Here is a 21,992-nt window from a genome sequence, read left to right as displayed (position 1 = left end):
TTGCACCACCCAGTGTAAATTTACCTACTTGCCTCACTTCCCGTGCCAAAGTTATTCATAAGTGTTATGATTGCATCCTGGGGTATGGTCATCTTAGCGACATTGCTGTTAGACATACGTAATGCACACTGTCATCGAGTTTAAAACAAGCCTTAAGAAATGTCTTTGAATTGTGGCTTACTAGCCCTCCAATTAACTTTGTACAGCGTTTTAAATTTTATTTTAGTGACTGCACATAAAAAAAGTGCTTATCAGTGCATTACATAGAAAGTCAGTCGTTATGATGTTATAATTTAAAAAACAAAAGTAGAACAGTTGATCTTTAATCCTCTTGGACTGTGATACACTCAAGTTAACTAAACCAAATGCTCCTGTATGTATGTTAAAGAAGCTTTTAACATTTTTAGTGATTAAAAAGCCCCTTATGTGTATCAAATGAAAGAGCCATCTTAATGTCCTGCCTTCAAAATCTGTATTTCTCCTATTAAGTTGTTGATGAAGCTTTTGTGATGGGGAACAATTTAAAGATATCACATAGTACTAGTTGTGCCAGATTTAGATCTATATCTACTTTCATGAGGGAAAAATAGCCCCTTAACTATTTTGTCCCCAGAATTATGTTGAAAAAAGTTGTTGCTAGTCTCATAAGAACACTTCCAGTTCAAATTGGCATTGAGGCAGGTTTTTTTACAATTTGTGTAGTTTTGGAAAAGGACTAGAAGAAATGGAACCTGAATAAACAGATGGTCTGTATGACTGTCATTGGGAGGTTAGTGAAGGTGTAAGAGCTCATAGCAATAAGCATGAGTTTGCTGAATTGGGTTCCAGAAGATGGCAAATTGGCTAGGGCTACAGATTATAAACAATGGTTGCCCAAGGGAGGTTGTTTTTCTCTGGAATGCAGACCTCCTGCCTTGTCTTTTAATTTTTTTTATCTATTTTTATCTATTTATGAACCAGATGTTTAACAGGTGAAAATGGGGGGGATTGAAAATTGTAAGGCAACATCTTGATGGATTGACTACAATATTTGTTTGGATCACTGGGGAGACATGCCTTCAAGGCAGCTGGTCCAGTTTATATTTTAGGGTTTATGACATGTGGGCAGTATCTTCAAGCTTTTTTATGTGTGGAGGTCAACAGCCAGGGCTCTCAATTGGTTTCAATTAATTTCAAACTTCAAAGTCGATGTGGTAACTGAAGGTAATTTTCAGAGAATTATGTTTACGATGTTTTTTTTTATTTTTAAATTAACTTAATGACTTTTTAAAGAATATTTGTTTTAAGTTTGTCACTGTCTACTGACATGATCAATAAAAATGCCGTAGCCTAAACAAACTGCCTCCCCGTCTGCTATTTTGAATAATTAGAGGTGGATTCCTGAGCCATAAAAGGGCAGAGCTGTTGCATTCCCTTACAGGACAAAACTTCAAGATCATTGGTAAAGGTACTCCTTGACAGTGGTATCCCGCAACTCCCATCATCATTATATAGTGATCCAGACACCAAGGATGGTGCAGCATGACACCCATTATTATATAGAAAGCCATTCATTTGCATTTTGTTGCGTTTTCAATAATGCTCTGTCACACTCTCACTCGCACTCACATTCACATTATCTTCACCAACCGCTTCCGTGTCCCTGTCTCCTTTTCCACGTTATTCCCAACTCCCTCTGCTCTCAGTGGTCTCCAAGTAGGGTCACATAACAGAATCTGTGGTCATAGAACGGCAGCAGTGCGGTAGCTCATACAGAGATAGTGAGCTGCGGTGAAGACAGATCTCCATGTGAGGTAAGGGGGAGAATGGAATTGGACAAAATTAAAATTTCAACTAACTCTAGGCTTGCCCCTGGTAACAATAGGTAAGGAGACTCCAGAGACTGTGGGAAGCTCGGGTGGGCAAAAGCCAGACTAGGAAGAGCCCTGACTGACAGTAGACGTAAGACTCTCTGAGGAGACCACTGTGTGTGGTTCACTGGATGCAATTTAGGTGCTGGGGCAAGTTCTATGTGTGCTATCCGGGTGCCAGGGCTGGCCTTTGGGGTGTGTGATCTGTAACTTAGTGTGTTATGTGCATCATTTATTTGATATATATACTTTCAATGCTGAGTTTGCATGTGTTATTCAGTTAACTATACCTGCAAACAAAGGGTTTGCATGTCATGTCTTATTCAATTACTCTATACCTGCAGGGGGTGATTGGGGGGGGCACACAGGGCTCCTGAACAATGTTATGTGATCCTGCTTAACCCCACCTACTTCCGACTTCATCTCTTTGTTTTAGTGGTGCCCAGGGCCAGTCCTAGACCGGGTGGCATCCCAGGCAAGAATATTCTCTTGTGCTGCCCATTCTGTTCTTTTACATAGATGGTAATATTTTTGGAGCCTAGCAGACTCAAGCAGTGAAGAAGCTATACAGAATAGCGTACAGAACAATTATTTCTTATGCATGAGCAGCTGAGCAAGATACAGAGTGCATCACACCCATGTATCACAAATTGATGTGCCCCTACTCTGTACACCTTCTTCATTGCTCAGCAATCTGTGCACCACCTTCCTGGCTCATACACATCTAACGCTATATGCAAACACGCTAACATCACACGGTAAAAAGAAAAAACACATTCTAACACATACATTGACAATGAAATAATATACTAACATGATGGATGTGGTAGAGCACCTCTCCCTCTTTCAATCCTAAATAAAGGACAAACAACTGTAATATAAATATGCAAATAACGTGAAAATTTTAACATTTAATAAACATCATTAACATGAGTTGGAAAGAGAGTCAACCCATTGCACTAAGCAAAAAATAACACCAACAGAAAATCACCAATTACCTGTAACACTGCCACTGGCTGGCATAGGTGTACCAATTATATCCCTGTCATGGGTACCAGCGTCCCATTCGCGGCAGCCTTCAACCAACAACTGGAATCGTGAGGGCACCAGCTCCAGGGGTGTCCTGCAGTTAAGCCCGAGGCTTGTGCACCGTGAGTCAAACCACCTCTATGGGTGGTTAACCCTTACACCATGCCAGCATAACTAACCACCATAACTGGAGAAGGCCACCGCCTTAAATCTCATTGCCCCACCACCACCTTGACTGCTCTCTCTCGAAGCCAGGCTGGACATTGAGCAACCAATCATCCAGCCTCACATCCGAGTCTTGCCTAAAAAACTCTACAGGGCCATCACCCGACTGTGGCCAAAGACAGCCTACGGTTAAAAAAATGGCCTAAAGAGAGCACCCTAGAGGCAAAATCTAAATTACTTAACAACAACAAATCAGGTAAAAACATAAATCAACAACCTTAGCCTCAAGAAGCTTACAAACTATTTTGCCTATCTATATCCCTAAGAGCACCGTACTCTGCCTCTCAGTCTTATCGGGGGCTAACGGGTGCCCAAAATCCCTGGGCACCTGCTGGATGGATGCCAAAAAGACAGCAGATTGCGTTGACACTGAAGGCTGCACTCACAGATAGCCATCCAAGTAATGGATGACTGAGGGGACCCCTAAAATTAGGCGCAAGAGATGGAGCTGCCCATGGGCAAGCATCAATCAATATACCGTATTGGCTCGGATATAGGCCGCCCCCGTATATAGGCCGCACCCTAAAAGTTTGGTGCTTTTTTAAAGAAAAAGTTTTTTTTCTTTAAAAAAGCACCAAAAAAAAACATGCTGCCACTCTGCCCCCCCCCGATATGCTGCCACTGTCCTCCCTCCCCGAGATACGCTGCCGCTGTCCTCCCTCCCCGAGATACGCTGCCGCTGTCCTCCCTCCCCGCGATACGCTGCCGCTGTCCTCCCTCCCCGCGATACGCTGCCGCTGTCCTCCCTCCCCGAGATCCGCTGCCGCTGTCCTCCCTCCCCGAGATCCGCTGCCGCTGTCCTCCCTCCCCGAGATCCGCTGCCGCTGTCCTCCCTCCCCGAGATCCGCTGCCGCTGTCCTCCCTCCCCGCGATACGCTGCCGCTGTCCTCCCTCCCCGCGATACGCTGCCGCTGTCCTCCCTCCCCGCGATACGCTGCCGCTGTCGCTGTCCTCCTCTGCCCCCCCCTCCTCGACTTACCGGAGCAGACTCCCGGGTGTCTTGCGGGGCCGGCGAGGGACATCTACGCAATACGCGTATGCAACTTCCGGTACCGGAAGTTGCATGCGCGTATTGCGTAAATGTCTCCCGCCGGCCCCGCAAGACACCCGGGAGTCTGCTCCGGTAAGTCGGGGGTGGGCAGAGGTAAAACGCTTAGATAACCTCCCGTGCCGGCACCCCCCCCCCGTGGGAAGTGCTGGCAGGGGAGGCTGTCTGAGCGTATCGGGGAGAAGGATGCAGGTCCCCTGCACCGCTGCGGGGGATCTGTATCTTAACCCCGCTGCCTGCCTGGCGCCCGGGACTGCATGTCCCGGGCGTCGGGCGCTAGACCCCGAATATAGGCCGCACCCCCACTTTAAAAACTTAAAGTGGGGGAAAAAAGTGCGGCCTATATTCGAGCCAATACGGTATATGCCCTCACGCCATTTGCACCTCAGCAAATGCACACAATCCGGGTGCACAGGTAATAACTGGAGGGCCGATTCAATGTGAGCCATCAATGCACCCTTTCCAAAAGTCAAAAGGCCGTCACTGACCGAGCAGCGCATGGGAAAAGACAAAAGGTGAATTAAGCAAATTAAACTTCCTAGGCTCTTTCTTAGTGGCCACACCCATGGGAGAGATCCTCAGACCCGAGATAGGGTCTAGCCATATGTCCCAACCGCACTTCCTTGGCCAATTTCTCAGACACCACCTTGGGGTGAGCCAAAGCCGATTTTGTGAACTAAGAGCAACATCCCCGCTCCAAAAAGGAATACGAAACCTGTCCTTATGAGCACTGCAGAAATGTTAACATTTCTACAAAACATAAAATCAGCTATTGTCACGAAGGGGTTAATTAATGTCAATTAATGGTTCACTGGATGAGTAGAATCACATATCCTCTACATATCTCTTGCAGGGCAAGAAAAGAAATGGTGGTCTCACTGTCTGTGCTTTCCACATAAAAGTTGACTTCCTTTGCATTCCCCAGTTTAGAAATAGGTATCTGATAAATGTTTTGTTGTTATACACCATATAAATCACTGGAGGGTTTCTCTCCCATACGCATGACATATGGAAAGGGATGCTCTTGAATGCTTGTAATCAGAAGGAGGCCAGGAATCAATGTTTGTGGTCGGAATAGCCTAGGATAAGCAACAGGTAGACTGTCGCAACCTCACACATACTGTAACTTCACACACTAAAGATAACTATGTCATTTATAGTTTAAAATAAGCAACGTATGTGTACTAAAATCAAGTTTACAGGAAATATTTCATAACTTCCTTTTCTCAGAATCTGCATGATAATACTGTCTCATTAAGATATCTCAATCCCTTTGATGAGTTGTTGATTGATTTTTTAGTTAGCCTTATAAGAATGGGGTGAGGAAAAAGCAGTGAAAGTCAAGAAAGGAAATCGACTCGATAGTCCTGGCTGTATCACAATTTGCCACTGCGCTCACTTTTTTAAGTGAAGCGTCTTCATAAAAACAATAACACAGATTGACAAAGAAGAAAATCTTTAGATCAGTTAAATAAATAAAATTGTGTAAAACGATAATGCAAAAAATACAAAGAAGTGAAAGAAAAATAAAATGATAGTTTAAAATGGCACGTTAATATTGTCCTAAATAGAAATATTTATACATGTGTAAGTAGAATGTATAAAAGTTATGTCAAAAATTCCACTATATATATATATATATATATATATATATATACCCACATACTATCCTATGTACCAGAGACACATTTAGAAACCATGAGAATGAATTCATATTTTTTATTAAATCATTAACTGCAATTCAAGGCGATGAAATCACATGGAAATTTTCCAGTTCTTCTTGACATTAAATTCTGTCTGTAATTTAAACTAAAAAAGGAAAAAAAAAATGTTTCATTAATAATTATAATAACAAACCTATACAAAATTTGATATTGCTTCCCCAAAACTGTACTAATAATGAAATGTTAACAAGGGCTATGTTTGTGGTTTGTCAGCAGTTACAAAGACTAAAGGATGACTCAAAAACCAGTTCTTGGGCCAGTAAACATGATCAAGTGTGTGATCAGGTGTGTCACCAACATATGATTACTTTAGTTAGCAAATGATGTGTTAGACCAATAAACAGGGTAATTACCTACACGTAATATACTCTAGTACCTAAGCCAAATAAACTTAAAAGGGGTTCTGCAACAGGCTTCTGAAAAAACTAATACAGAATTATGCTTATTTTTTGTTTCCGTCAAATGTTTTAACCTAAGTCTGTAGGGGCAATATAAAGTACTCTGCTTTTTGGACAAAATGCAGGAAATCCCCCCAATTATGGGCACAGTAGGCAGCTAAGATCTGGAGATATTGTCTTCTAATATAGGTGGTAGAGTTACCTTCACTTCCTCCGTTGCTGTTCCGTAACCTGTAATATGAAAAAAAATGTTAGATTGGGAGGTAAAAAATAATAAAAGAAAAGTAATGAATCTGATACTTACAGTTTACGTCTGAAATAATTAGGCCAAAGGGTCACGCAGACAATGATAGATGTAAAAACAATAGAGCAGAAAACCAAAACAAGGCAGATAGTTATGGTGTTATATAGGTTTTCTGCTTCGATATTCTCGAAATATTTTTCAAGGTGATCTGAGGAAAATAAAAAGAATTTGTGTAAAAAAGAATGTAATTAGTTTAAAATAAATCATGGAAGAAATAACATTTGAAATGACACATTAACTTAGTATACCGCTTTCTATCAACTCTTATATTCTGATACTGTTTGTGAAAGGGTAGCATGCTATATGTACAATTTAAATGATTATATGATCTTTTCACATACTTGATGTTGTTCTGTCTTTGACCTCTATCGTCAGGGAAGCTGTGAAAAGAAAACAAGAGAAAATCAATTAGTCAGATATGACGCTATGTTATGCCCAGTTATTGACTATAATATGAAGCTGGGTATTCATTTAATCGTCTTATAAACTGAAATAATGGATCAACAAGATGGCTTTTGAATGAAGTCAATTCAGGCTGCTTACAGTAAAGGGCTTACATGATATCTGTCTTTCATATTTTTATTTAAACTTTATATTGGAATATTGCCTTTGTCAATATTCCAATATAAGGTAAAGACTACAAGTCAGTATTATAATAATCTGCCTATTTTTCGGTTTTATAATGTAGACCAAAAAATGGACTTACGTCTGTAATCAACTGCCAAAGCGAGGGTCATAAAAAGAGCAAAGAAAACAAATAAATTGAAGCAACAATTCTGTCTTGCCATATTCGCATAAGAAACACAAGTGCACTGATGAGCTGATTCCCTGCTGTGTTTCCACCCAGACAGTGATTGTGATGTCACACACAGCTATGACTCTAAGATGCAGGGAGACACAGAATAAAGTTGGACTGCTGTCCCTTTGCATCATTGGTATTATTAATAAACAATTTTTCATGGCATTTCCATATTGCTTTATTTGTTTTAGGATAATGCCAATCCATCAAGGAAACCGATAAAAGGCATATTCTTCCCCACACCCTTTAGTTGCAACAAGAAATTTGGATGCAATATTTCTAGTTGGACTGGGAAGCCAGCACATATTCTAATTAGTTTAACAAAATCAGTGAAACATTTTTTTCTTTCTCACTCTCTCCATTGAAAAATGCATTATCCTAAATACTAGGCTTGTAAGAGAGAGAGAGAACTACACAAGTTAAAAAGATACAAAAGGACCATTTGTTTAAAATCACTTGACCCCTGAGTGCTGATTTGTCAATTATTTAAATATTATGGAGCTTTTAATATATTCCATTGTTAAAATGTTTACTAGGGTTGGAAATCTATTTGGGGGTTCATGTCTGATTAATTCTACACCTTACTTTAAAAAAAATATATTAGAATATTTTTTTCCTCTATTAAAACACATAACCATTCAATTTCACAGCAGATAAAAATAATTGAATCTATCTAGTCTATCCGTTTTATTTTCTGCTTTAAAGACTTAAACCTAAACCAGTCTTTGGTCTTATATTATATTCAGGATAGAAATATCACCTTTACCAGTTTTTCTGCATCCTCCCAGTAAAGGGAAACCTTTCTGACATTACATCAAAGACTCTGACACTCTGGTTTTAGAATATGACCTCTTGATCTATATTACCTCCTGTACTTAGTTAAATCCCTTTATGTATTTAAATATTGGCAATTAGTGCGTTATTTTCATATTAACTTAGATGCCACCCTCACATAAAAGATTGATGTATGTGACAGATGCACAAGTCTACTCTCCATACAACTTTTTCAGCCTTTTTGGGGCTACATCAGTTAACAGTGTATAAAAATGTGTCGTTACATGAAAGATGTCGTCTTAGTCATGTCATGACATCAAATGTTATTTCACAAGCTGTGAATCTTACCAGAAAACCATGAAACTGATGAAATGATAAATATCCAGGTCGCAAAACCTGTAGACAGAGGGTACAGCAGTAGTAGAAAAGCAGAACAGTGCAGGGTATACAGTGGACTGGGAGGTGGCTAGTGTAGCAGATTGGTGATAAGAAAACCTGCAAAGTATGTGACAGCAGTTGAAATGTGTTTTTTTTGTGATATTTTTGGGGTGGTCCGCACCTCAGTGGTGAGTGGGTTGTGCTAGGTATGGGGAAATACAGTTATAAGGTTAGAGGAGATTTTAAACTAGGTTATGAGTGTAAAGATAAAAATAAAAGGAGTATCCATAGGTAGATTGAAGGGCTCTGGGAATTGGTGGGAGGAATGCTTAAAATGTTGTTAAGGTTGCATAACACAAACGGGTTTAATCATTAAGAAGTCAAGTGCTTAGTCAAATCATGCATTGCATTGGTAAGTCTGGGGGAGGCAGAGTGGTGTATAGGGGGTATTAGTCATATCAGGGCGGCAGAGTGGCAAATAGGGGGGTATACGGAATATCAGGGGGGCAGAGTGGAACATAGGGGGTATAAGCCATATCTGGGGGCAGAGTGGCATATAGGGGGTATAAGGTATATCTGGGGAGAAAAGAGGCAAGTGTTGGGTCAGATGTGCAAATAAAAGGAAATAAAAACAAGAAATGCATTTTTCTCAATATTTTTTATTAAATATGTTTACATGTAAATTAATATTTACCATATTTGCTCGATTATAAGATGACCCTGATTATAAAAAGAGAATAAGCAATTTGTTTATCAAAATTATATTGTTACAAAATTATTTCTCCCCTGGCTCCTGGCTGGAAGCTGGAGCCTCATCCCATGTGGGTCAGGTGTATAGCCTAATACTTTTTTCCTTTGAGTACATCTTTTGAACTCAAATTGCATGACATAAAACCCCCCACTTAGTGGCAGCATTCCATTTGCAGTGTGACCTGTTAGCTATTTCATCTCCTTTTTGAAACCCTGAAAAATGTGTTGGCAGTTTACAAATACACCTGGAATCTTCATAACTGCTGGGGCCCTTTTCAAGTCTACATCCCATCCATCTGTTTTTTTTTTATTTGGCTTTATGTATGATAATATAATAATAAAATAATAATATTTTATTAGCAAAATAATAAACCTCTGCATTCTTTTTGTTCAGATAACACCAGACACCGCAATGGGATTTTTTTCTAGATGCCTACTGCTCTAGAATATGCCGATCATTCCTGCGGTAAATTCTAAATGTGTAGCAGTTACCATGGAAACCAGTACATTCCTAGCAACAACTTGCTCTTCAGTGGCCTCTTTAATTGAAATTGATACATTTTAGTGGGACTGAATGGAAAAACATGTTACATTGCATAAACTTTCGGGACCTCCAAAAAAGTAACATAGTTAGTTTAGTAATTCCTTACTGGTTAACTATCTAGGTCACTTCAGGGCTTAGCCAGTCACTATACTGAGCCAGACTCCATTGCATGTTATGTATTAGACTACATTTTTATACTGATATCACTTGTATGCGGGTAATGGACAATCCAGTATGGTTATTATGCTGCCCCATTTTTTGTTTGCTACCTTAATAACTTAACTCATTGAGTATTTTCTTTGTATTTGTGTATTTCAGTTTTACTCTTTCTCGTGTATTGCACCAGGTTGGTAATGTTTATATAAACCCTGGATCAATGTCAACCTTCTTATCTGTGTGGTCTGTGAAAAGGAGTTTAGCTCTCTGTCAAGTTCTGTAGGGAAAAACTACTGTGAGGACAGAACACACACACTAATGTATCCAGACACTACTAACACACCTAGACGATCACACTAACATGTGCACACAGACACTCACACTAACACACACGCACGGACACTCACATTAAAACACCCACTTGCATTAACAAACATATCTCAGCATCAATCACTGGCACGCATCATGAGGGAGCACTAAATCACTGTAGAAATAGCCCTCACGCTCCCTTCATAATCTCCTTAACCAGCCCGGGTCCTCCAGCACCGAGCAGTCCAGTCCACTGTAACCATGGTTTACCATCAAAAACAATGGCTTATCAATGTTTTTAGGACCTCTCATAAGCACTTTAAGTTCATCTTTGAAGTATTAAGTGAAATATTTTCCAGAAATTACATTTTAACATAAAAAACTAATGCTATTACGCCCTTATGATATTGTCATAGTCCATCACTGTCACATTGAAATCACACAAAAATACAGCATCTAAATTAAAACTTTACAAACATTGATGTGCAGTAGCCCCATTTATCAGGAAAACACCTTATGTGTGTATGTTTAGTTTAGATAACTAATGAGGGCAAATAAAACAAGCGGGAATGCACCATATGATAGGCTATTAGGTAACTGCCCATCCTCTGTGAGTTTATCTCAGACTTCTTTTGCATGGCATTTCTCCCTTCGAGGACCTCTTGGGGCCCAACCCAAGTGAAAAGGTGAGTCCAGAGGTGGACCCCTTCCTCTCTTGTGCCTAGAGGATACATGGAGGCAGAAATGTACATCTGGGGTTGTTGGTTCCCTACTGCAAAGGAGATTTTTCTTCTATGATGGTACAATAGAGCTAAAACTTGACATGCTCCCAAGGGGGGACACCGTAGGACAGGCTAACAAATGCATGTATTTTTTTTTTTCTAGTGAGAAAGGGCAATTGAAACGTATAACAGAGAATAGCCTGATTAAAACATTTAAATCAGAGTTTCTTGTGTTGTACTTGAAATTCCATGCGTTTACTGGTTTGCATAGAGTATGAATCACTTCAAGTATCATCTACATCCTTACAGAATCCTTTTTTGATTCCATTTAATGACTTTCTATTTTTTTTACTTTCTGGCAATATGCTTTAGACCTTTAAATCCTGGGCCAAAGCAGGGTTTTCCACTTAGTGGTTTCCCTCGCTGATGAAGCCAAGGTGTATCTCGGCAAAAGAGCATCGGGTTAGAGTAGGGGCGTACCTAGAGTATTTGGCACCTGGGGCGGATCCTGTATGTGGCACCCCCCACACAAACTTTAAAACAGCATAGCTTCTATTGTTAGGCAAACATTGACAGGGGTACAACATAACTGTTATCATTATATACTGAGGCAAAAATTGACAGTGGTATAGGATAACTGTTATCATTATATATTGAGGCAAACAATGAAGGTGGCACAGTATAACTGTTACCGTTATATACTGAGGCAAACATTGACGGTGGTATAGGATTACTGTTATTATATACTGGGGTAAACATTGATGGTGGTACAGCATAACACCTATCACTATATACTGAGGCACACATTGATGGTGGTACAGCATAATCCCTATCACTATACATTGAGCCACACATTGACAATAATGCAGCATAACCCCTATCATTATATACTAAGCCAAACATTGCTGTGGTATAGGCCTACCACTTCAGTGTCTGGCTTAGTATATAGTACTGAAAATTCAGCTATCACTTGGCCTAATATATGATTGTTAACAGCAACCCAATCCTATCATGCCCAGGCATACCCAGATTCCAGCATGCACTGGCTGATTTAGCATGCCCAGGTTCTAGCATGTACTGGTTGCCTGGACATGATAGGAGTGTGATTGATGTTAGCAATCATATATATATTAATATTGTTATTGAATTTGTCTATCTAATTTTGGTGTGTTACTTACTTTTAATAAAAAAGTTTGGTTAATACACCAAAATTGGACAAAAAAAAATCAGCATAAACTACAGCAAAACACTGATCACTCTCACACACTTTAAAAAGAATATATAGTTTGTGTGGTTAAGCAAAATTCGGTTAATTATGTTTAAAAACAAGATAGCAAAAATGCTAATAACCTGCCAGTCCTAAACTGTAAAGAAAGGAAAAAATAAAGGAATGTAATCTTTGCTTGCTCTAATTTATCAAACAACTATTTCCTGGAATAGCTTTCATTGTTACAATATGTTTTTGAAGTAAACAAGAGCCATAGTTTAACACACTTTAAACTTTAATGTATATGCTTTGATAACTCCTACCATGATATATCCTCCAAGGTTATTCTACAGCTCCTGTATAGTTTTTTCTAAGGCGTGCGTAGGACTTCCAGGGTTAACTATTATTTTGGTAGAGAAATGCACAGCAGCTAGAGCAAGCGCTTAGAGTTTATACCTCCACCCCCCTTACAGTCAGCCCCTAATTTGGAGGTCTGGTGGGAATCCTGAGATGTTTTGGTCCTGATGGCTCAGTCTGAGCCTGAGGACTGGAGGCACACAGCTGTTTTCAATGCTCTTTTGAAAATTTAGCCAGCTTTGAAATGTCTGATTCTGTTTTAAACAACTCTTGGCCGTCTTTCTCCAAACTCTGGATGAAGAGGTGGTCATTCAAAAGAGGTAAATACATTTACAAAAATAAAAATATAGAAGTTTCCAAGACTGTTTTCAATTAATAAGGTTTAAAACTGAACTTTGTTTCTGGAGCAGGTGTCAGGGAGAAGACTGAGAAGGGCCAAGGGGAGGGAAAGCTTGTACAAGGAAAAGTAATAATAATGAGGAACTTTACTTAACTGCCTGTTATTAAGGAGTATGAATGCTGGCTACTGTAAGGTTAGCTGATACTGACACAGAATATTCAGTTTAATAGGCTTGCTTGACTTCTTTTTGTCTCCTCTGTCCCATGAATAAGGGACATCTAGAGGTCAGTAGGATAGCCAACATAAGTCTCAATTGAATTAATGTGGCTTCAGGACATTCTATGGTGGTAAATATGCAGGGTTATCAGAGAATTAATTCTAGAATGATGTTGTGTTAGTCGGTGTTGGTTTGTAATTAAAATCATAGGCCAGTAACACATCTGATAAGGGTCATTAAATACTTATGACCAGAACTGTCCCAAACCTGTGCTCCTCAAAGTTTTTTATGACCATCTGTATTACTGTAGGCATTTATAGAGCAGTCTCAGATCTGCTGATTGAATGTTCGATAAACCAAAAATATGTATGATGCATTTGTTTTCCTATTGCAGAAAAAGTGAAATTGAAAAATGAAAAAGTGAAATGATGTATATATATATATATATATATATATACAAAGGACATATATAAATATATACATATATATATACCATATATATATATACACGGTATATATATATATATATATATATATATATATATAATTTCATTTTTTTGTGTAGGTTTCTTTATTTATTTTTTGCATATACTCCAGTACATAGCACTGTGGCATTAATTCAAAACTGTACTATATCTTAAAGACTGATATGTAAATTTGTTAAGAACTTTTATGGGAAATGTATCTATTAACCAAATTAGTAACAAATAAAGAATTAACAGAATAGCAAAGTTTGACATTAGATAAGCCCAGCTTTAGCATGGAAAATTATAGCAGAATGCAGACATATGTTAATTTTGTGACTGTCACTTGAAGTCTGACACTGTTAGCGAGTATTCCGCAATGTGATGGACATTCCCTTACGAAAAATTACTGCAGTTTTTCTGAAGTAATACTGCAGTTTTTTGGACATGAAAAACTGCAATACTGCACTTTTACTGCAGTATTACTGCACATTTACTGCAGTTTTACTGCATTTGTACTTCACTGTACTGCACTTTTACTGCACATTTACCGCACTTTTTTTTTAATATTGCAAACCTACAGTTGTACTTCAATGTGCTGTAGCTTTATTGCATTTGTACTTCCGTACAAAAATAACTGCAGTACAACTGCAGTACAGTGAAGTACAAATGCAGTAAAACTGCAGTAAATGTGCAGTAATACTGCAGTAAAAGTGCAGTATTGCAGTTTTTTCATGTCCAAAAAACTGCAGTATTACCTCAGAAAAACTGCAGTAATTTTTTCGTAAGGGTTTTACACTGTTATCGTTCCTCAGCTAGGCTCTGGTATCAGAGAAAAAGGTGGCTGTCGTAAAGGTATCAGCCATTCCAGACAAATGTCACCCTCTAAAAGTTACGAGACTCCAGGTTGTCTTGGCAGAGGCTGTGTGACCTTAAAGTTCCCTCTGCTTTTCACAATGAATCATACAATAACTGTCATAGGTTGGTGATCTTTATTCTCTGGTAACAGTTGTATTTACAGTAAAGTACTGAATCTTGAATTGAAGATTCCAGTGCATCAACTAAGTGCTTATATAAAAGATCACACTTAGGGTATGGACGTGTATGAGACTTAGACACACTCACAACATATGTCATCTTTTGTTCATGGGCTTCCTCATTAGCATATACCTGTTGTTTTAGAAGCAGCTTTTCCTCATACATCTCCAGTGCAGGATGGGAACAGCTCTAGCTCTTTAATGTTACATGGGATGGGCATTCCTAATGTAAGTGTTTTGCTAATTTGCTAATACAAAGGGGGTGATGTTAGTTTCCTACTAGGTGGGGTTTATTTGGCCAATGATCATGATTGAGACAGTCTAGCTGTCTCATAATTGATGCAAATACCAAGTAGCCAATAGGAATTCAGCTTTTAGTACTTTAATATGCATTTTAGTGGGGCTGTCCGGGATAGTACGTGGCTGCTTTCAGGTTCCATTTTTGCCTTGTTGCATGCGTTTCAAGTATTTCCACTAAATATATACTGTATTTATCAGTTGCTGTCACCTGGCAGAGCCAGATAAGAAGTTGTAAGGGCGTGTACAAAGTGCTGGGGCTAAATGTCTGTCCTCCAGGTATATTTCTAAGCATGTATAACGTTCTCAATGAGATTTCCTTCCTAAGCATGATATGAAGTGATTGCTTGATTAGTGAATTTTGCCAAGCTAGGGTGTCCATAATGGCTGGCTTTAGTGGCCATAGTTTGTAACATGAGATTAGATGATTAATATAGTTTGTATAATCTCTATGTCTCCACATTGAGAATGCTTCCAGGTTTGTTTAACAAACATGCTAATTTCTCTATTGTCTAGAGTTTAATTTGTTTTTGTATCTACAGTTGTTCTAAGAAAACGTAAAGTGGAATGGCCATTATCCAGAATATACCAGAGCCAAACCTTTACACCTATGCACAACATATTAAGCACGTTTGCCATTTCACTTGATTATATAAAATTGCCTCCTTGAGTTTCTTCAGTGTTGTATGTCACGCTTCTGATGCATCTTCTGCCACGCTTCTGATGCATCACAACTGGTGCCTTGCCCTAACCATTTTAATAATAACATTACTGAGGAACAACAAAGTTGTAAGTATTTGGTATTACTAATTGGCTGTAATACGCAGGACAGACACAGAAATCAAAATATATCTCTGTAGATATGACTAGTTTCTGAAATTTCCAAAGTAGGATGAAAAATAACAACTGCCAAGGTTATTTTTAAACTTCAATGGCTCTATTTTAAATTCCCATACCCCTACCCCTACCTTTTGCTTTGATCTTGGGTTCAACCTCTTTCATTCTGACTGGCAATTATCACAGCTGCAATAAAAAAATGAACCCACAGCCATACCGCCATACTCCAACACTGGTGATTATAAAGCCTGTAAAGGGCATGGGAGAAATGGCAAATGAGGCGCATCTCAGCTAAGGTGATGCCATTGGCTATGTTTTCTAAGAATTTTACACATAACTGACAGCACATGTAGTATATATTGCTATCCTGAATAACAGTTACTCACTCATGCATTCCACATACTACCAATTTACAAGCGCCACTCTAAGAAAGGGGTCAGTGTGCCCACTTTACTACCTGGAGACTTTGCTATAAAACAGTAGACCGGGAGTAAAAATGGGTACACTGCTCACCTACTCCAAGAATGAAGGTTAGTAAATGATGTATTAGTTTTGGGTGGTTGATATCGCTAAGTAAGGGCAACTTATCATTTCATTAAAAAGAAAAATTATATACAGATATACATTTGTTAATGCCTGATATTACTTTTTCAAAATTATAGGAACTTTGGTCTTTAGAATGTCTTACATGGTATTTGTGATTTTTTTTACTGATTTAATGTTTATGTTGTTCAGGATTCTCATAATTGAATAAGTGGCATTAATATAAGGGTAGGAATATTTAGCTGTCTGAACACCTGACCAGTAAGTGTAAACCTCTGGACAAAAGCTTTGCATTGGCGATTTCAATGAGGTTGCTTCGCTTTTCACATCATGGAAGCCCCCTTTCACTCCCATTCCATACAGCAGGAGAGATGTTTGGGTTTTTCCCCCTTAGCAACTTAATAATTGATTTGTCGATTTGCTCCACACAAGTTCTACTGAACTAAACTGTTTTGCACAAGTTATCTTGTGAATGAACTCCCTGCTCCTCTTGATATAAACATGCACAGAGCTGGGCTAGGATTCAGCTCTGTGAATTAAGAGGGACCCTTGTTGGCAGCCCATGAAAGCGCTTTCGAAGAGCAGAGCTGGTTCTACTTATGATCTGTATACATGTATCACTATAAACACAAGGAGTGTTGCAGAAATGCAGGTGGATGAGGGAGGGGTGGATAAGGCAAAACAGACTGGGTTTCGGTTTAATGAATATAGAGAATATCTAGATGTCACTGTGTGGCTTGTGTTTGGCAAAAAGTAGCTAGCCTGATGGTTTTAAATACAGGAGATGTGATGAAGCTCAACGTCAACCAAATTTGAAAATGCATGCAGACAGATCAACCATGTCATATTGCTGCTGCTGCTGCTGCTGTCCATTTTTTTCCTGAAAACATGTACATTTCCCTTGTTGTCGATCAGCACACGTAAAGTATGTTGGATGAATATTTGAGTAATTGCAATCAGTGATGTATTCTGGCATAGGATGACTAGTTCCAGGCCTAGGGTGGCAGGATGAGGGCTGCATCAGCTCTTCTGCCACATATCATCCCTGTAATTCCATTACTCAATGGGCCAGTTAAAAGGGCCCATTAACACTATGGAGGACTTTGCTATGTCAGCACAGTCCTCCATGATTTCCTTACACGAGGTGTGCCCGGGATATGACATCATATACGCATTAAGTGACCTTGCTACATTCCTGCCTCCCTGGTTCCCCGCAGTATGCCTTCGCTCCTGGTGTACTTTTGCAAAAGGATGGGGCGTCCACACACACTCTGTTCCCCGATTGGAGGAATGGAGGATAGGATGTGCTTGTGGTTCGGTCTTTTTGCAGAATAATGCAGATAGATTCATAGAGAAAGCGAAGTACAAAAATGCTTCTCTATGTCCACAAACCTAACCGAAAAAAAACATGGACCCATGCAAGTTCTGGTTCTGAGTGGCATGGAGGGGGCAGAGCTGAAGGAAAATACTCAGCTGATTACAACAGAATCAGAAGGAAATCCTCGCTTAGTGAATAGACCTCTAGATCATTATGAAAACCATTATGTGTGTCAGTGTATTGTTTTGTAATTCATATACAAGTGGTAAAAAATATCAGATGGATCCTCATATATGATTAAATCAAGGCAGAGTATAAAGAAGTCTCCCACAGAATGTGTGATCCCAAGAATCGGCACATTGGGGTAAAAACCTGGTTTATGATTTCTTAGTGAAATCTAATTTCTTTCTTGGTGAAAGAGTCTGTCCAAGCATCGAAATACGCAATCATTGGGTTTTGTTTCTCCACTGCTGCTCCTTAATCATTCTACTTGGGAGTACAAGGGTTTGACATCTTAAAGCACTTGATTTAGACCCACAGTAACATAATTAGCAATCACAGCATGGTCTCTTTTTTGTTGTTGTTGGTACCACACATCTGCAGGAGTCAAATGATGAGAACTTGTCGAAATTATTCACTGAATATACAAATTGGCATTTTTTATATCCCTATTAAGGAATGTTTGCTTATTCTGTGTTATTCTAGTCCTCTAGCCCATGATCATTTTTGTTCAAGTCACCATTGAATGTTTAAGAAGACTAATTGTTTTATAGAAGTGATTATTTATATTGTATTATATAATATAAAAATAATATATACCTCATCAGATCGTACAATGTGGGTAGCAAAAAATGCAAAACTCATGCTTCTGCAGCATTGTGCTACAGATTGCTCTGGCAAAGATAGGGTTAAAGGTATCTTCCAGGGTCCTGCACAGACTGCCCAATGACTCACACTGCCTATAAAACAAGAGGATTGTAAAAATTACTCTAAATATTATTCTTTCTACGGTGGATTGACCTGGTATAATAAAACATTCAGTGCACTGCATTACATTTACATAAGCCCTCATTTAATCACTGCCCAAGTATGAAATAATCATATTTTCATAGCATAGCACTGCCAAGTAACTCTTTGCCCTTATCCACTAAATAGTTGGTATTTATAAAGGTAGGCACGGCACACTTAAGTAATGACTAAATGAAACCACAGCTTGTTGGTATTCATGTAGAAAAAAAAACAAAACAAAAAAAGCTTAAAAAGGATCCACTCATGATGTAACTGGTGCCTACAACTTTTTTTGCTCTAGAAGCTTGCATTTTGTTCTTTAGAGATAGAAACAAAAGAAAATAAAGAGAAGAGAAAAGGAGAGATAAGAAAGAGAAACTAGTGGAGATAGAATTGAAAAGAGAGAAGATTACTGGGAAAAGATGGAGGGAGATGAGAAAAGGGAAAAATGAGAGGAGATGTAAGAGAGACAGGAAAGAAAAGAAGAAAGGAAAAGAAGAGAAAAATGGTGAGAAGGTGCTGAGAATTGGGAAAACTGATAGGAGGAACAAGTGAGACACCAACTTACACCTAAACATACTAACTCACACACCCAAAGACCCATACTAACATACCCATACACTCACATACCCACTTAAAGCCACATCCAGAAACTAAAACACACAAACTCATACTAACATGCAGACGCTAACACACACATACACTCAGACACAAGCACCCAGGAAAACACCATGCTAAGCCTGCATGAAGCCTCAGCCCATCTTCAGTGCAAGTGTCACTCTATTACTGGGGGGTTTTACACAACGTCACAACCCTGCTGAACCCCAACTTCACCTCTGTTTGGAAATTGCCAACAGCTAGGCAGTTCCTTCATAAAGAGTCAAGTCCAGGACTCAGGATTTACCTATTTATTCCAGGATTGTCAATGTCAAACCAGGACAGGTCAGAGCCCTTCTCAGAGGGCAATTGTCCTGTAACTTACAGCCACTCTAGCATAATATTGTTTACCAATATTAATTTGCTTACCGTCAATGTAGCTAAAAAGTAAATGATTATCTCCTGTTTTAATATTGCCATCTAATATAATGCAATGCATTTTCTGTCAAAGCAGCATTACATTTTCATAGACAATTTGTAGTCTGGAAGCAGAATGTTTAGAGAAGCACCCTAGCTTGTGAAGGGTTAAGATTAATTGTGTTACTGCTCCACAGGAGCTGGGGATTCCACTAGTCAGAGGAACACGTTCCCCCCCTTTCTGTATCCTTTTATGGGTATCAGGGAATAATCCAAGAAGCTGAGTGTGTAGAGACATCATTTAGCTGTATCACACTGCTTCATGCCTCATGGCCTCCATCAGCGTGCATATCCCTATACTGTAAGTTAGTATAACGACAGAAATAATGCATGTAAATGATGCTTATTACATTTGCATTCCATTCATTTAAAGAATCATGAGAACGTGTATTCACTAACGTTCAAGTCGCTGATCTTGGTGAAGATTTTATAGTTTGAGAACCGATCTATTGAAACGTATTATTATTTATTGATGAAAATAGTACAATCATATTCCTCACTGATGTATCGCGGTGTTTGGAATGTAGGAAAGCACATGAACAGTACCCAGTCTGGCTGCGCTGGAGGTTTATACCAATAATATACAAACCAATCTTACACTTGCAGTATTCCAGCTGGTCTGGCATATTTGGTATATACTAGGACATAGGCTTAGCTAATTGTTTATTGTCTGGCTCTTAGACAAAAATGTCTTTTTGTTTCTGGCATACAGCGTGCCTCTGTTGTAAAGTTCAATATATATATACCGTATTGGCTCGGATATAGGCCGCCCCCGTATATAGGCCGCACCCTAAAAGTTTGGTGCTTTTTTAAAGAAAAAGTTTTTTTCTTTAAAAAGCACCAAAAAAAAAAAAAACATTCTGCCACTCTGTCTCCCCCCCCCGAGATATGCTACCACTGTCCTCCCTCCCCGAGATATACTGCCACTGTCCTCCTCCCCCCGAGATATGCTGCCACTGTCCTCCTCCCCCCGATATGCTACCACTGTCCCCCCCCCCCGACTTACCGGAGCAGACTCCCGGGTGTCTTGCGGGGCCGGCGGAAGGCATCTACGCAATACGCGTATACAACCGGAAGTTGTATACGCGTATTGCGTAGATGTCCCCGCCGGCGCCCCGCAAGACACCCAGGAGTCTGCTCCGGTAAGTCCTGGGGGCAGAGGTAAAACGCATCGTGTGGACGGTCACCGGCTGCGGCGATGCGGGTAAACAACCCGGAGGCTGTTTACCTGCATCGCTGCAGCCGGTGACCGTCCAGACGATGCGCTTAGACAACCTCCCGTGCCGGCACCCCCCCCGTGGAAAGTGCTGGCAGGGGAGGCTGTCTGAGGACATCCGAGAGTAGGATGCAGGTCCCCTGCACCGTTGCGGGGGATCTGTATCCTAACCCCGCTGCCTGCCCGGCACCCAGGACTGCATGTCCCGGGCGTCGGGCACTAGACCCCGAATATAGGCCGCACCCCCACTTTAAAGTCTTAAAGTGGGGGAAAAAAGTGCGGCCTATATTCGAGCCAATACGGTATATTTGTTGTGGCTTATTTGTAGCAGCATGGTCCTGTTATTGTGTCTTTCATTGAGGATATCCTCTGAAATGAAGCTCTTTAATGTTGTAACTGAAAACACCCAAAGAACTGTATAGATTGGAAATCAAATCATTAGCCTGTATTTACCAGGTTGTAATTGGGAGCTCTACAAGGTTTCTTAAACAGGGCAGTGCCAGTATACCACCTCCAAAACCAACCGATCGGCACACATGGCAGCGTAACAAAGCAGCAGTGTTAATGAACTGTTGCAATCTCATCTCATGTGCTTATATTTGCTCATCATTCAGCAAGATAACACACATACATTTATGAGAAATTATAATTTTACCCTACGTGCCACTGACCATAGCCCTACTATGGTAAAATAGCCCATAGCTTTTTAAATATCGGTTAAAATAATGTTTTTTAAATAGCTTTTTAAATATCAATTAAAAATATTGGTTTGATTTCTAATTTGAACAATTACAATCGATACAGTTGTTTTGGGTGTTTTCATTTCAGAGGCATTTTTTCTCATCATTTAGCAAGATAACACACCTACATTCAACATAACAAATTATAGAAGTTTTACCCTACATGCCACTGACCGTAGCCCTACTGAGTCAAAATAGCCCCGAGATAAAATGCCCTCCTGAATTTGTAGTCACTTCAGACGACAAAACTTTCTTGGCCCAGAAATCAGTGAGAGGAAAAGTAAAGGTTTTGTGTTATTTACTCTATTTCAATCTGCATATCTTATT

The 21,992-nt window shown here is 39.6% G+C and overlaps 1 protein-coding gene across 1 annotated transcript in view; it reads left to right on the top strand.

Moving 5' to 3' along the window:
* The first annotated feature begins 10,043 nt into the window (after positions 1 to 10,043).
* Positions 10,044 to 21,992, top strand: part of ARHGEF18 (Rho/Rac guanine nucleotide exchange factor 18) — a 91,227-nt gene continuing 79,278 nt past the window's right edge. The window contains 2 exon segments of the mRNA XM_053468926.1: positions 10,044 to 10,055; positions 12,771 to 12,894. Of these exon segments, the coding sequence (XP_053324901.1) occupies positions 10,044 to 10,055; positions 12,771 to 12,894 (136 nt within the window).

Source organism: Spea bombifrons, chromosome 1 (assembly GCF_027358695.1).
Source record: "Spea bombifrons isolate aSpeBom1 chromosome 1, aSpeBom1.2.pri, whole genome shotgun sequence".
NCBI lineage: Eukaryota > Metazoa > Chordata > Amphibia > Anura > Pelobatidae > Spea > Spea bombifrons.
The sequence above is the reverse complement of the archived record's forward strand: the minus strand, read 5'-3'. Positions and strand labels throughout refer to the sequence as shown.